Source organism: Amaranthus tricolor, chromosome 13 (genome assembly GCF_026212465.1).
Source record: "Amaranthus tricolor cultivar Red isolate AtriRed21 chromosome 13, ASM2621246v1, whole genome shotgun sequence".
In the NCBI taxonomy this organism is placed as follows: domain Eukaryota; kingdom Viridiplantae; phylum Streptophyta; class Magnoliopsida; order Caryophyllales; family Amaranthaceae; genus Amaranthus; species Amaranthus tricolor.
The window spans coordinates 9,968,754-9,985,152 of record NC_080059.1 but is presented as its reverse complement, the minus strand read 5'-3'; the positions used below and the strand labels follow the sequence as shown (position 1 = coordinate 9,985,152).

The window sequence follows — 16,399 nt, the reverse complement described above, 5'->3', positions numbered from 1 at the left end:
ATGCATTTCTGCATGGAGAACTTACAGAAGAAGTTTATATGAGAGTTCCTCAAGGAGTTGACAATCCAAGCAATCATGTTTGTAAGCTTAACAAGTCTTTGTATGGACTTAAACAAGCTTCAAGGCAATGGTATGCAAAGTTAAATTCTGAGTTGCAAAATATGGGTTATAAACAGTCTAAAAATGACTATTCCTTGTTCATTAAGAAGGTTGCTGATGATATCACAGTAGCAGTAGTGTATGTTGATGATATAATAGTAACAGGTTCAAATGAAGCAGAAATTCTTTGGTTCAAGAAACATTTACACTTAGTATTCAGTATCAAAGATTTGGGAACACTGAATTATTTCTTGGGGATAGAAATCAGTACTTTGTAGAATGGTATTGTGATGACACAAAAGAAATTCACAAAGGAATTGCTTCTTGATTGTAATATGGATGTATCAAAGGTTGCTAAAACTCCTTTACCCACAAATATAAAGCTTACGATTAATGATGAAGAATTGTATGCAGATCCTGAACATTACAGGAAGATAGTAGGGAAGTTGAACTTTTTGAGTCACACAAGACTAGACTTATCCTTTTCAGTACAGACTCTGAGTCAATTTATGCATCAGCCTAGAGTACATCATGTGCAGGCATTGAATCATGTATTGAGATATGTTTCTCACACCTTGGGTCAAGGCATTATTCTATACGCTACAGATCACCTGACTCTGACAGCATATTCAGACTCAGATTGGGCAGCATGCCCCAACACCAGAAGATTAGTAACAGGATATGTCTTGCTATTGGGCAAATCTCCAGTGTCTTGGAAATCTAAGAAGCAATCAACTCTTTCTAAAAGCTCAAGTGAAGCTGAATATCGTGCAATGGCTTCAGTATCTTCAGAGACGACTTGGTTGGTCAGGCTTCTTACAGAATTGGGCATGACAGATCTGAAACTAGTGACTTTGTATTGTGATAATCAAAGTGCTATTCACATTGGTAAAAATCCTGTGTTTCACGAACGTACCAAACACATAGAAATAGATTGTCACTTTACCAGTGACAAGGTTCTTGAAGGATTGATTCAGTTAACATATACTCCTTCAGCTGAGAAACTTGCAGACATCATGACCAAAGCTCTAGGGTCATTACAGCATAACAAGCTAAAGTCCAAGCTCGGTATGTATCCAGATACAGTACCTAGCTTGAGGGGGGATGATGATGATTAGACTCGTCAGCAGTAGACTATGGTCTTCTTTGTAAAACAAATTTGTTAGATGCTTGTAACTAGTAGTATATATATCCTTTTCTAGAAGATGTACGCTTGCTTTTTTAATAAAAATCAATAATAAAAACTCTCTTATCTCTTTCTCTCTTCTTGCCTCTCAAAACTAGATAATCTTCACCGTGAATCTTTTCAGCACATAATTTCTCAACATAAAACACAGTTTTCCCTATCTTTCGACATAAAGAAAATTATAGCCCAATTAAACGCATGTTTCTTCCTTTTAATGATTTAATCCCACTCTAATAGTCTGAAATTTTCCTCCATTGTTGAAGGAGTTCTCAAAGTCATTGCATTGACTCAAATTTGGAGTTATAGCCAAACTTCATTGCATTTGAGCCTATGTTAGTGTAATTCTGGATATTGTAAGTTTCTATCTTCAAGATTGTGAAGTAACATGAATTTGAAGGATCATATACATCATGTTTGGCATTTCTTCTCGATAAAACTTATTTGGTTCTAGTTTCTAAATTATATTTTGGTTTGATAGTTAATTTGGGATAAGTGTTGTTATAGAGCTTATACAGACCCCTTAATTATGGTAAACATGTTTACTTTCTTAACACCCTATAAATGAACTACATGTTAAAATATCATCTCTCTATACTTTCGATGGCCTTCTTTTTAAATAATGGCGATAGTCCTTGATCTAACACTTAAAGATTATAAGTCCTTATACAACCTTTACCATTTAGATAATTTTTAATTTCTTACCCTGTTTATTCTTTTTATTATATTCCTGTGATCTTATTTGGAATAAAACTAGCCATATAATTATATTATTTCTTGTTTTTGTTGAATATAATAAACTTTCCTATAATCTCTAATTTTACTGATAAAATTATGCTTTATCCCTCTTCCCATTTGAGACATTAGAAGTTGTTGGATGTCAAGCTTCATGGCCCTAGCTCTACAATAGCTAGTTAGAGAGTGGTTAGGGTGATTTAATCATATTATAGCTAATTTCATGCCTCCATGGCATAGAAGGGATGATGTATATAACAGGGCATTAGAAATTGAGATTAGGTCCTTGTATGAAGTAAGAGGAAGGGTGACATATGCTTGTCTCAAACACCATACAAGCAATTATAAGTAGGTGCATATAGGAACTACTTGTTCGAGCACTTAGATGATTCTTTTTAGCAGCCTTTGCAAGGTGAGTCTTTAATACGATTGCTATATGGGCCAATGCCATGTCCTTTTCCTTAGATATATTTTACTAATTTGATGAGTGAAGGGACGTTTATAGAGGGAGCATTGTATTTATAAAGGGGAGAAGGAGTGAAAACAACTAGTATATGCTATAAGTTGGAGGTGGTTGCCTAGGCCACAAGATTGATGATGATGCTTTTGAGTCAATAGTCATCAAGACAGTGAGATTTGTTGACGATGGAAGATTAGGCCTTGAGGGGGAGTTGCTAATGTAAGAGCCAAATCACCAAGCGCTAAGGGTGATATTGATCACATTATAGCTCACTCCATAACAACACATTAAAGAGGGATGATGGACATGCAATGAGGCATGAGCACTTGAGGTTTAGATCTTTGTATGGAGCAAGAGGAAGGGTGCAACATTGTTGTCCTAAACATCATAGAAGCAACTATCAGTGGGTACATCTAGGAACTACTCGGATGGCTCGTTTGAGCTACCTTGCATAGTGAGTCCCTATCGCAATTCTTAGTTTGGTTGATTTTATTGGATATCTCATGTCCTTTTGCTAAAGATTATTTATTGATTTGGTGGGCTTAAAAGACCAAATTAGTATTAGCTGTAGTGTGGTGGCTAATACACAAAGATAAATATAATTTCGAATAGTTTTTGAATGTCTTTGTTTTACATATTAGTGAATGAATTTTATTAAAGCAGGAAAGTTTAAGCCCTAGAGAATGGTCTCTTTGTTTATAAGTGATATTTCATTATTATATTGTTGAATAATTAGTGAAATATAATTCTATTTTGGGGACGGAAACAATACACCATTAAAATTTATGTTCTTGCTTGTTGGTCTTTTGCTTGGTTTGTTTGATTACTCCATTGTATACACGATTTTTCTTCCTTTTTAGTCATCATAATAATGTATAAACCCATTCATTTCGCATATGAACTCAAAAACATTAATTTTATTCATTAGGGATTATTGAGGAGTGCAAAATAGACTCAAATTTGAATTTGAACTTACAATTTAACTGATTTTAACCATAAAAAAATTTGAAAAGTAATTCATCGTAAGTTATCAAGACGACATGAAGTACAACTTCAACTGAATAGTGATTCGAGTAGATGGCTATCCAAATTGAAAGACAATCAATCATGGAATAATTCAAACCGACTTGGAATCAAATCAAAATACCTCAAACTTAATATAACGAAATTTAAGTTAAACCGACTGAAATTCTTAGTTGCAGCAACTTTGAAAATTTGAAAAAAATAAGATTATTTAACAACTTAATTCCAAAAATAAGCTCCGTGAAAACTTATTTCCCAAAATAAGCGTCCGTACATCCAAGCCTAGCCTCGGGAAAAGTCGCTGTTAGTAACAGCGAAAGTGAAAAAAAATATATATATATTAGAAGCCCAAAGTCGCTGTTAGTAAAAGCGACTTAAAAAAAAAAATTAAAAGCCCAAAGTCGCTGTTACTAACAGTGACTTAAAAATAAATTTTTTTTTTTTTTTTTTTTAAAAAAAAAATTTTAATAGTACTGAACTTAAAGTGATCGTTATGTGAAAGTTGTTTCACATTATGAGGACGTATATAAGGTATTTCTGAATTCTGATGTGAATTTACTTCACATATTGACTTGCTCCATCCTTATTAATGTCTTTTGACCTTGAAACAACTCGAGTAACTCAATATTTTCTTGGTAAAGTGGTTTCTCAGTTAAGTAAATTGTCACGACTCACTAGGACATACAATAGACAAGAAAATTACGTTCCCCTTTTTTTTAAATTAATGACTGGCATGGTATCATCCATTGTCGTTACTTCACTTCGCTAGTGGTGGTCGCTTTTAAAATGTTGTAAATTGAACCAAATACAGGTTTTGCGAAATTGCCGATCCATCTCAAAGCAAGGTTTTCCCTTTCGTTCTATGGTTGCCAAAGGAGGTTTTCGGCAGAAAACTCAATTGGAGAGTCTCAAACAGGATTTAGAATTATGAGATGTGTTATTTTTGTAATACAGGTTTCCTTTATGTTTGGCATCTTTACATGCTAACTTTGTCTATAATACTTGAGCAACAAAAATGCTCCATCTGATATGGTGCTTGTTTCTCCAAGATGCCAGAAGGTATCAGCTTTTAGGCATTGCCAGAGTCTAAGAGCTGGCTTGTTTTTTTTACTCTTAGAAATATGAATTCACACTCAAGTTTTCCTTGTAAATTTATACAGCAGTGTCTTTGGAGTTTCACTTTAATCTGACTCTTAAATGTGTGTCACAGTGCTGTGTTGGATGAAGTTGATATACTCTTTAATGATGAGGAATTCGAACAAGCTTTACAGAGTTTTATTAACTCATCACCAGTTACTATGCAGTTACTACGCAGTTACAGAGTTTTATTAACTCAATTGTACAAAAAAATATAAAACGCATTAAGTCGCTGTTACTAACAGCGACTTAAAAAAAAAAATTTTTTTTTTAAGTCACTGTTAGTAACAACGACTTTGGGCTTTTAAATTATTTTTTTTAAAGTCGCTGTTACTAACAGGGACTTTGGGCTTTAAATTTTTTTTTTCACTTTCGCTGTTATTAACAGCGACTCTTCCCGAGGCTAGGCTTGGATGTACGGACGCTTATTTTGGGAAATAAGTTTTCACGAAACTTATTTTTAGAATTAAGTTGTTAAATAATCTTATTTTTTTCAAATATTCCAGCAACTTTTAGAATGATGTTACCAACTATTGACCAAACTAGATAAGACTTTTTCAATTAAATAATCAACTCGAAACAAAATCAAAATCAATGTCTAACCTGTGTTCAACCAAAATTTAAGAAATACATTTTAACTAACCTATGTGTCACTTGAATCGAATGGTAAGTTAGCCGCTTTGGATCAGTCATCGGGTGCTGATCACTTTAAGATATATACTCCCTTTAAGATTATTAGTTACTCTAAGATTATAAAAGTAATCACTTTAAAATTTATAAATAATCACTTTTAGATTATAAGTGATAACTTTAAGACAACAAGTATTGTGAGACCGTCTTATTTGAGAATTTGTGATTTCTCAAACCCGAGTAATTACAACCCAAAATCTACTACTAATCAAGCTACTTATTAATCAAACCCAATCCAAACTAAGATTAACACAATATAACCAATAAATGTAAATCTCACTTCACTCGATCAACCTAGCCAAATATGACTTTGACTTGATCTTCAACCGAGCAAAACTTAACTCTAACCAATAGGTTTGTTAACCTACCATAACGTACAATGTTGTAACCGCAATCGACTTTGACTCGAGCCAACTCCAAAAATTGACCCAAAGTTCCACCGCCTCTTAACTTGAACCAAAAGGAATTACAATCAACCCAAACTCGAAAACACACCAAAATACATAACTCTAGGCATCTTACCTTCATTGTCCGTCCATGATTTTAGAGTCACCTTGAAAACATGCCATTGATATCATCACGACCCAAGACCTGACTAGGTTCAATTCATAGATCATAACAATAACAATATTTTGATTTCCACTGAAATGAAAAACCATTTTCAGAAATATTATTCAGCATTTAAAATCTTACGCCGCTTTAGGGATCAACTATCTCCGAGATCAAAGCAAACAATTCATACAAAGACATCGAGAAATACTAATCTGTTGCCAGAAATATTTAATTTAAACCCTTCAAGGGAAGAACCATAAAGGATAAATAGTTCACAATAGAAAGCCAATCCCGAGTTTATAGAGAAGCAAATCCACACCAATCTCCTTTGCATACGCCAACCAAATATGTGTAACTAACCTACACAGAAAATTGTGAGCATGTCAACAACCATACTTAAGAATTATATTACACGATTCAAGAAGTTTCACCGACTGTTGAGGTTAAGGAAAGGGAGTTCCCTGAGGTTTGTAGGCAGGGCTCCCTGGTTTCTCGGCGCTAGCCATGGGACAAGTACAACAATATTTATGCACTGAAATTTGCTTCCACATCTAGAATGATGTTGTTTAAGAATTGACACATAATCTTATAGTCGCTACAAAGTCACATAAGACCCATCATTACTAAGAGAGTAGGAGTCAAAGAGGACGTACTTTGTAACTTAACTTTTGTACTATGGGGATGATAGAGCATTAGTTATTCTTTGGACATAGAAAATTCATTCCAGTTTCTAGGTCTCAAACAGATATAGACTCGATCATATAAAAATTGACTACATTTTAAACCAACGCCTGAGCTTACCAAAATAGTTAGAGACCCTGCTCAATGAGATAATCGCCCAGCCTTTCAACAATCATGTTGCACTGACCAGGAGTCACTGGCTCATCGTATATACCGATAACCAAAGCCTGGTTGGTCTTCTTAACACAAATGCCACCAGGACCCTACATGATACATTACAAGAGCACATGAGAACCAGGTTACCAGCATATTAACGACAACCTGTGATTGAAGCACTAAATTAAGTGCAGTAATTAAACCAATACAAGGCTTTTTTGATTATGGAGCACAAAAAGTGAAATCAGATTGATAAAGAGAAAAATCATTGAGATGTTGCTAATTAGGATACGCCGGTACAATTACATATAAACACGTCGAATGGAGAGGACATATGAAAGGTAAACATTTGTTGCCACCATAAATTTTTTTATTAAATTTTGCTGAGCTGAAGCCTGAAGCAAACAAAACCAACCAAAATTTTTCGACATTGATAAATCCAATATTACTTTAGCTCATTAATATGTTTATTTCAATATGAGGGCACCCCGCACACCCTTAAAGCCGCCCCTGTCCAACTTCCTTGCATCGAGTATTCTCAATTTTTCAAAGTTCAGATACTGATCCAAGTTCTAGAGATGGTTGATTTAATTTTCTCTCGTTAAGAATTTTCCACCAGATGATTCATGATCCACAAACAAAGAAAAAACAAACAAACACATGTGTGTGAATGAAGTCATAGAATTGCATCAAAAGCTTTAAAAGTTTTAGGATTGGCAAGATTTCAAACAAATTACAAATTTTCACATTGCATAGAACCGAATATAACAGTGGCAAATCCAAAATACTAGTATAGAGTGAGCTGAACACTTATCTCCGCATGTGTTATATACCTACTCAGCTATCATTCTTCTTAAATATATATTAAAAAATTTAATATGGATGAAGTGAGCGTCCATAGCATAGGCAAGCCCAAATCTAGATTATCCCTTGAACTATAGGGACTAAAAAAAAGGGTAACAACCACCTAAACACGAATTCATGCAGATATACTTAACTAACAACTTTTTACTCTCATCAAAAATAAGCAATACAAAACCGTCATGTCGATAGATATTATAACTATCTAAAATAAAAATAGGGAAAGCACCATCCATCCTACAACGAAGTAAGATTCCATTCTATAACAATCAAATTTTTACCTTCTTCCCACGAATAACTGCCCCAGGTTCACCTTGAATAACCATGTACTTAGTCCCACCAAGGTACAGCCCAGTGGGGGCAAGGGTTCCAGGATCCTCAAAATCCTTCACAATAGCAGCTATTTCATCTTCCTTGAACTGTATCATCAAAACATAAATTAAATTAAAATATGAACGATTACACTATTCATCCTAAATTCTATATCAAACTTAAAAACTCCTTTTATATGCATTGATGTAACAATAGGATATAAACCTTCATATCATACGAACAAAAATACCACACTCTAACCTAATAATCTACTTACTCCGTTCCATAATCTTTACACTTTTTACTTTTTTTTTTAATTGTTTCACAATCGTGGCACTCTTTCTATCTTTGGCAAAAAGCAATTCAATAATACTCTAGTTAACCCCTACTTTATTCTCACTTATGCAGAGTAAAATAGATAAATATACAATGAAAGTGACTTTTACTGGTTCTTGAGTCACCATCCAAAAGTGCAACTAATTCAGAGCGAAGTAAGCATAAAAATTCCTTCCAAGATCTCATTTTATTTGTTCATTCACAACTTCAACTCTACCCATTTGAAATTTCACAATCATCTACACTAAATTTCTAGCAATAACAGCTCAAGCTCAAAAAAAACACTATCACTCAGATTAATACCAACTAAATAAAACAAAATTTAACAATCGTATTAGTAGATTTAATGAAACAAAAGCTGAAACAACCGACACATCAAGTGAATCGATGAAACGAGATTAACCCAGATGATAAAGCATCAGATCAGGCAAAATCAATCATAGCCATGTGAAATTAAACACTTTTTAGATCTGTAAATTAATCGATACCAACAACGAAAATGAACAAAAAAGAAAAGACCTGAGGAAAAGAAGCACTTTGTGCCCAAACACTTCCATCAACGCCAATAATAGCGGCGGCGGAGAGGCGGTTTTCGGAGCCATCGATCTCACACATCAAGTGGTCATCGACGTAAGTTTGCCACGACATTTTTGCTGTTTGAAGGAGAAGATTTCAAGTACTTTGGAGTTTGGAGTGGAGTGATACAGTGAGAGATAATGAGAGAAAGAAAGCGAATGCGTAATGGAGAGATTGCAAAAAAGAAAGGATGGACATGGACATATATGGAAACGGAGTGATGGGGAATAAAAATTGAGTGGGAACATTATATGAGGGTAATATTGTCTTTTACGTCTTTGTTATACTTACCTGTTCTGAAATATTAATACTCGATTGTGACATGTTATATGGAAAAATGTCATTATCAATATAATGATAATGGAATGAGAAAATGCTAAAATTTGACTTTTTTCACTTTATTGAAAAGGAATTGAATCTTTTACTGCAATGATGTTAATTATTATCTCTCATACCAACCTTTTAAAGATTTTGTATTAACAACCTTTCAAAGATTTTGTATGGAAATGAGGTACTTATACTCTAACTTTTAGTATTTATTTTCTGGTGAAAATTAGTGAAAACTGAAAAAGGAAAATAAGATTGGAGAAAAAGATAAAATTAGTAGAAGTAATCTTTGATAGAATAGATGCCAAACGAGATATAATAGGAATCTAGGTTGATTTGCATCAGTAAGTCGCAGTGGAGCAGAAGGAATACATTGGATGTACCAAGATATTTGACTGTCCTCTCGGGCAAATACAACTCGATGATATTGAAGCATGTAGTACACCCAATATATGTAGCCGTGGGTGTTCGTCAATAGCACTGATGGACCAGTCAAGTGTGGAGTCCGGTCAACCTGAAAATAAACATACAATCAGCGAAATAATTTCATACACATTAGAAAAAAACAACAGAACTACAATTCTAAATATTACCCGAGTCTCTGAGATGGAGTCTAATATATTGTACTCCTACAGTCTGTCGCCCTGATTACGTCACGTGATGCCTTCATCAGCGTCCATAAATCTGCCTTCGTCTTGTTAAGAACATCATGATGATGAGGAGGATGAGGGAGAAAGGCCAAGAAGTACTCGTGAATCCATGTCTACAACTATTAGATATCCCTCAATGGTTTTGCAACTAGACCTAAAAGTCCTAACCAGCTAGCAATATAGGTATACCAGAGTATTCGTTCCCCATAAGACCTCATCTTGATCATTATCCACAACAAATATAGGGCTATGCCTCATCCTAGTCCGTGTCTTGTCAATCAGCTGTGTCAATTTCATAATAGCCATATAATAAGTTGTACATTGCACCCGTAAAAACTAAAATGTTGCACAGGTTTAGAAGGTCACTGACGTTGATGTCCGTACTAGTGAACATCCCCATCTTGCAGAGCTCGCTCATTGGCTCATCAAATAGCCCTTCGAGTGTTAGTGACCATATCTCCTCCGAATATTCTTCCGACAAAGAACCACCAATACCCAAGGCAAGTGTGCGTTGCACGTCGTGCAACATAATAATCATCTCTACCATGGCATGTGAAAGGTCTTGGCATCCGGTTGCCACCTCTCAATAAAAGATGTCAAAGCACAATCAATGTGTTGATGCCTATTACAAGGCAATTGACCCAAAGAAGTACCGGCAACTCTCTATATAATTCTTTAGACATAATTTGTAGTCTAGTGATGTCCTCCAAGGTCTTCTTCCTAATACTACACTCCATAATTAAAGGCGCACTCTCACTACGGTCGTATATAATTATCTATGTGCCCTCCATAGCTAGGTAACAACCGAACATCCGTAGGTCCACTTGGTTGGGGACTTGGGGTGAACTAATCACCTAATCCCAATTGGCACCCTGCTTACGTCTCTTAACCTGGAGAACTACATCATCCACTAGGCTATTTGGTAGGACATTAAGACCACCATAAGTATTAGGGTCAGCCTGTGTACACACAAATCTGCCTTTTGCCCCCAGATAACTATTTAATCTATAGTCTGCCCCACAGACTCCTGATAGTCATTCTAACTTTCCTCCTTATTGCTCGATTTGAAATAACTACATGCGCTCATGGGGTTATCAATATGTGTATGCACATGTTCCAATGTGCTAGACCGCTGCTTCTGACCGCCTACTCCCTGCTAGCACGATGTGCTGACCTAGACCCAGTAACACTCCTCTCACGAGGGTCATCTTCTCTGGAAAGCGTAGGTCTAGAGTTGTTGTCAGACAAGAAACCTCTTAAAAAATATGTCTTTATTGTGATTACCAGTCATATGACTACATAATTTCACGCATTAAAAAATTTTAAAAGTATATTATTAATTAAAGCAAACAAAATTTTTAAAAAATTTTATTTTGTAAATAAAGACAAAAATAACATATTAAACAAAAAAATAAAAAACAAATTTAATTATTAAATTAAAAAATTCAAATAGCACAAAATTCACATGCTTTGTGGGATTGATATTAGTTTTCAATTTTTTTATTTTTTAAAATTGACTAAGATTTAATTTGAATTTACCTCAAATTGTCTTTTGCCTATTGAATTTCTAGCTTCTAAGCTTTGGTTATATTAGAGATAGAATAGCATTGTAGAGTAATAAGAAAATAGATTCAAGGGCATTTTTAGAATTTTACTAAAAATATAATAAGAAAATAAAAATGTAACGGCATTTAATTAAAAAGGGGACACGAAAGAGGGGCGATGGCTAATCTCCATTCCCCGAAAGTAGTCTAAGTAAATAACGATAATTTGTAATCTTGACAAATCATGTGAAAGAATTTTATAGGGTCGAACTTTTAGATTTTATTTCATTCTTTTCAATTTCGTTTATTTTATTATTATTATTTATTTTGTATTTTTATGATTATGCATTTATGCTGCCTCTCCTTTCTCATTAATTCATACCAAAAAAAACACAAAAAGAAAATTTGAATTGCAGCGCAAATCCATTGTTTCACGCCTTGAAAAAGTCGACCGTTGTATGCAAAACTTCAATTTCTTTTAAGATTTCCTCTTTCAATTATCCTCCATCGTTCCCACCATCTCTCTTCTCTTCCTTCTCTCTAATAACACATCAATGGCGATTACTGCGGAGAATCAAACCAAGCATAAGGTAACAAAAATAGATTCCCAATCTAGAAAATTAGTGTCAAGAATTAGAAAGTTTTGGATTTGAAAATTGTTCTTGAATTTGAAAATTACAATTTTTTTACGAATTAGATGAAGATTGCTCATTTTGGAATTCCATATCGAAAGTCTAAAGTGTTGGAAATGCTGATGCTAATTTACATTTCTCGACTTTTTTCGGAATTTGTTATTTTTTTAATTCTTTACTTTTTAAATTGCATGATTTTGCGATTTCGCATTTTTCTTACTTGTCTCATTGATAGATTTTTTAATCTCCTAATGATTCTGCAGCTTGCAACGTTTATAACATGAACATAAATTTTAAGTTTTTTTTTTTGAGTTTAAACATTTGTTTGGATTTCATAGTGGTTTGCTTGTTATAGTTTAAAATTTCCTGATATACGATGAATTAATTATTAAAAATATATAATTTTGAGAATTTGAAGATATTTGGCGATGTTTGATATTTGTACGGGTGTTTTTAGACATCTGCAGAAATTCCTGCTGCGGAGAAGAAGCGATGGACGCTTAGTGATTTCGACATTGGAAAACCGCTAGGCCGAGGGAAATTCGGCCATGTCTACTTGGCCAGAGAGAAGAGAGTATGGCATCTACTTTTTCTTCATTTGTTTCTCATTAAAAATGTAAACTTCATCGAAATTTGCCTTTTTAACCTTGGAATCCGGTGATCTAACTTTGATTGGATACGAGTAGTGCTTAATTTCAGTATTGCTCAACTTCTTTTGGGTTCTTAGAATGTGTCATAAGTCATAACAGTGTGGGAATTTTATAGGAGTAGTATTTCTTCCTGAAATATTTCCTTGTGGAGTGACTTCTTGGTTATGATCATCACATTCCTCAGCTTGCTAAATTTTTGTCAACAATAGAAGGTCATAAAATAAAAGATTTGTAGCTTGTTTAGTTAACATAGGAAGTAAATTGCACTGACGGTCTCTTTGGAATTAACTTTGATAATTTTCTACAGATTTGGTAAAGTTGTTTGTTTGACATCAGACAATTTACGTTTCGTCGGAAGTAATATGATCAATCAGGAAGTTTATTACCATTGACAATTCCGATTGAATTAGCTTCGACAATGAAATGCAAGGGTTTGGGATGTTTGATGAAAAACAAAATGAATAAACCAATGAATAAACCTCACACATTCTTAAGAACAATCACTCAAGGTAAAGATCCCACCTCTAATGGTGATCTCTCTCAAATACACTAATAAAAGGTAGAAGAAACTCTAATGATGTTACTGTTAATCCTAGTTGCCTCTATGTATTAGCCTTCTCTACTGATTCTCTAAACCTATTTGAGCCTTTATATATAGCCCACAGTATGTTAGAGAAACCCTAGGACAAATTAGACTTGATACCCAAGCAAATACTGCAAAAACAGCAAAACGCGATTTTGGGCCTCTGATCAAGCCGCTCAAAAGAGCAGAGGAGCCGCTCGAACGAGCGCATGGTCGAGTCAGCTACTGTCTGCAGATTTCTTGTGCCTCGATCGAGCAATATTCCCCTTGTGCATTGCCTCGTTCAAGGCACAACTCAAGACCCTCCTTGATCACTCCCTTGCCTTCATCAAGGCATCTCAAGTGCACTTCCTTGGTCTCTTCATCAAGTGATCCAAACCTTAATTCTCCATATACCATGCCACTCATCTTCCTTCTCCAATGTGTAAGATAAAACATGGACATTTAGATGATCAAAATCATCCCCTAAACATGATATTTGGGACTTGGCACAACAAACAATTTTCTAGAAATTTGGTAAAGGTTTAGCTATTATCCAGGAACTAACCATTCTAAGAGAAATAAAGCACAACCAAACAAGTTCTAAATTGTTAGTAGTTTAACTTCTATCCTTCGCATATGTTTATCACTGTATTTGGTGGCTCGTTCATGAACTCTGGTAATCTGTGATTCTCATAGTACTTGTTCATAACAGAATGAGAATTCATTAGTGGTCAATAAAAATCCTCCCTGTTCTATTTTTATTTATTTATTTCTAACTGGTGTATCAAAAATAATCTATTTCTAGCTGAACACTTGGTTTATGATATGAAACTTAAATCAGTAAAGGAAAAGTTTGAGAATTTTGCTAAGATGGTAATCTTCTTGACAGAGCAGTCATATTGTAGCACTAAAAGTACTGTTCAAGAGCCAGCTGAAACAGTTTCAAGTGGAACATCAGATTCGTCGAGAAGTTGAGATACAAAGCCATCTTCGTCATTCTAATATATTACGTTTATATGGATACTTTTACGATCAGGTATCACTTGATGTTATAATATTGCTCATGCAATTGCCCATTATATCGGTAACTACATGAAATGTATTCCATCCTGTTTATGCAGAAACGTGTCTACTTGATACTTGAATATGCACCCAAAGGAGAGCTGTACAAAGAGCTTCAGAAATGCAAGCACTTTGGTGAAAAGCGATCAGCGACTGTAAGTTCTCATAAACCTTATTTTTGGATGAATGACGGTAATTGTAAGGCAATAATTAAGAAATGCTTCTTACAGTTCTGTTCAGCAAATCAATAATGCTAAGCAATCTTTTGTTTCCTGCATTGATTTGGGTGCAGTATATAGCATCATTAGCTCGGGCACTTATTTACTGTCATGGAAAACATGTGATACACAGAGATATAAAGCCAGAGAACCTCCTAATAGGAGCACAGGTGAGCAGCATAATTAGTCTGCCATTTTGTTTTTGCTAAGCTTCAAAACTGCTAACTTATTATAAGATTTTAATTTTACCAGGGAGAACTCAAGATTGCAGACTTTGGCTGGGCAGTCCATACATTTAACCGCAGGAAAACCATGTGTGGAACACTTGATTACCTTCCTCCAGAAATGGGTATGCATTTTTTGAACAAAATCCTTGATTGTAAGGGTGGATCATTTCGGGTTGTTCACATTGTGCTCGTCTATGGTTTACAGTCGAAAGTGTGGAGCATGATGCAAGTGTTGATATATGGAGCCTCGGTGTTCTATGTTACGAGTTTCTATATGGTTTCCCTCCTTTTGAAGCAATAGAACATTCAGACACATATCAAAGGTAAGAAAAATTGCAACTTGAATTAATTGCCTGTCAGCTGATTCAGCTTCCAATTTAATTTGAAAAGAAACATCTGTCTGCAGGATTGTGCAAGTTGATCTAAAATTCCCTCCAAAACCCTTGGTATCCTTGCCAGCGAAAGATCTTATTAGTAAGGTAAAGCTTTGCTCCCGTATCTGTCGAATTTTTGTTATGGATGCAATTAACTAGCACCTAATTTAGCTACCCTTATTTTGAAATATCAGATGCTGGTTAAAGACTCGACAGAGCGTCTTCCATTGCATAAGCTTTTGGAACATCCATGGATTGTACAAAATGCAGATCCTTCAGGTCTTTACAAGTTCTAATATAGATTATGTTCGGGCGATCATTATAACAAGATCAATTTCACAACATCAAAACTGTCATCTAATTCATTTGCTCCCCAGGATGGCTAATTTGTAAAATGTATTAGAATCCTCTCCATTAATATTATTCTTATATATATGTACCTAAATAAAGGCATGAGTACTGTTTGATCTTGTCATTTCTTATACCTACTTATCATCTTACTAGACAATCTTTTTTATTTAAAGGAAGTATTCCAATTCAACAAGTAGCAATTCTGTTCAACGCAATAAAAAAATAATGATACAAATTTGGGTTTAAAGTTTTGGTTTTGATCAACAATTTTTTTTCTTTTTTTGGTTTTAAGTAATTCTATAAATTAACAAAACTTTATGCTCTCATCAATTAACATCAATGTTAGACTTATTTAAAAACTTAATCAATAATCTTCGGAATTTATAATAGGGATTATAGGAAGGTAAAATTTACATGTTACACACTACATTCACATAAGGTATTTGCCACTTTCAAACCAAAACCCCAAATCCTTTTAACCTTCCAAACCCTCAACTTTATGGTTTTATATAATTTGATTTGTTTAGTTTAGTTTTTATTATCAATAGCTTAATTCTTTTATTAATAGCTTTATACAATGAATTAATTATAGTAGGTATCCACAACAATAATCATACAGCTCTTAAAATAGTGTTTATTGTATGTGAGTTGCGCAGCAAAATATATAATAAGTTTTTGAATGATATAACTGTATTTTTGTATCTTACTTTGAATGTAATTTGTTTTAAAATTTGTAATATAATAACTTTATTCACCGCTTCAACTTAGACTTAGACAATTGTCTTAGTTAAAACCTTAATAAATATTATATTTTTTATTTAAATTATTGACATTACGCGTTCAAAGGTAGTATGTTTTATTTCTACTAGAACTATGACTTTGCAAAATTCATTTTAGTTAGTATATTAGCAAGTTGCATTCCAAGACTGACTTGATAAAGAAATAGAATAAAAGAGGCTTTCAACATGAAAATTTGAATTCAATGTTTGGGATTTAGC

At 34.1% G+C, this 16,399-nt stretch overlaps 2 protein-coding genes across 4 annotated transcripts; one reads left to right on the top strand and one right to left on the bottom strand.

The window, feature by feature from the left end:
- Window positions 1–5,938: 5,938 nt before the first annotated feature.
- LOC130797732 (profilin Sal k 4.0101-like) lies at window positions 5,939–9,040 on the bottom strand. 2 transcript variants are annotated; one of them, XM_057660457.1, is made up of 4 exons: window positions 8,745–9,040; window positions 7,859–7,996; window positions 6,681–6,823; window positions 5,939–6,239 (listed from the first exon to the last, which is right to left on the bottom strand). In XM_057660457.1, the coding sequence occupies exons 1-3, from the start codon at window positions 8,871–8,873 to the stop codon at window positions 6,689–6,691; spliced, it is 402 nt and encodes a 133-aa protein (XP_057516440.1). In that variant the 5' UTR covers window positions 8,874–9,040; the 3' UTR covers window positions 5,939–6,239; window positions 6,681–6,688. The 2 variants fall into 2 exon arrangements, with proteins under 2 accessions (XP_057516440.1, XP_057516441.1); XM_057660458.1 differs by having other exon boundaries at window positions 5,939–6,234; window positions 8,745–9,000.
- A 2,673-nt stretch (window positions 9,041–11,713) lies between these two features.
- LOC130797730 (serine/threonine-protein kinase Aurora-2-like) lies at window positions 11,714–15,556 on the top strand. Of its 2 annotated transcripts, none has more exons than XM_057660455.1 (9): window positions 11,714–11,912; window positions 12,412–12,528; window positions 14,059–14,205; window positions 14,291–14,386; window positions 14,524–14,619; window positions 14,702–14,798; window positions 14,882–14,999; window positions 15,083–15,155; window positions 15,245–15,556. In XM_057660455.1, exons 1-9 carry the CDS (start codon window positions 11,877–11,879, stop codon window positions 15,344–15,346), a joined length of 882 nt encoding a protein of 293 aa, XP_057516438.1. In that variant the 5' UTR covers window positions 11,714–11,876; the 3' UTR covers window positions 15,347–15,556. The 2 variants fall into 2 exon arrangements, with proteins under 2 accessions (XP_057516438.1, XP_057516439.1); XM_057660456.1 differs by having other exon boundaries at window positions 14,064–14,205; window positions 15,245–15,548.
- Window positions 15,557–16,399: the final 843 nt, after the last annotated feature.

Excerpts from the sequence above, each read along its gene's own strand:
- LOC130797732 (XM_057660457.1), bottom strand. The coding sequence starts at position 8,873 with ATGTCGTGGCAAACTTACGTCGATGACCACTTGATGTGTGAGATCGAT. Across the intron at positions 7,997-8,744 it reads AAAGTGCTTCTTTTCCTCAG|TTCAAGGAAGATGAAATAGC; the intron begins GTCTTTTCTTTT and ends TTGATGATACAG. Across the intron at positions 6,824-7,858 it reads CAGTTATTCGTGGGAAGAAG|GGTCCTGGTGGCATTTGTGT; the intron begins GTAAAAATTTGA and ends TGTATCATGTAG.
- LOC130797730 (XM_057660455.1), top strand. The coding sequence starts at position 11,877 with ATGGCGATTACTGCGGAGAATCAAACCAAGCATAAG. Across the intron at positions 12,529-14,058 it reads ACTTGGCCAGAGAGAAGAGA|AGCAGTCATATTGTAGCACT; the intron begins GTATGGCATCTA and ends TCTTCTTGACAG. Across the intron at positions 14,387-14,523 it reads GTGAAAAGCGATCAGCGACT|TATATAGCATCATTAGCTCG; the intron begins GTAAGTTCTCAT and ends ATTTGGGTGCAG.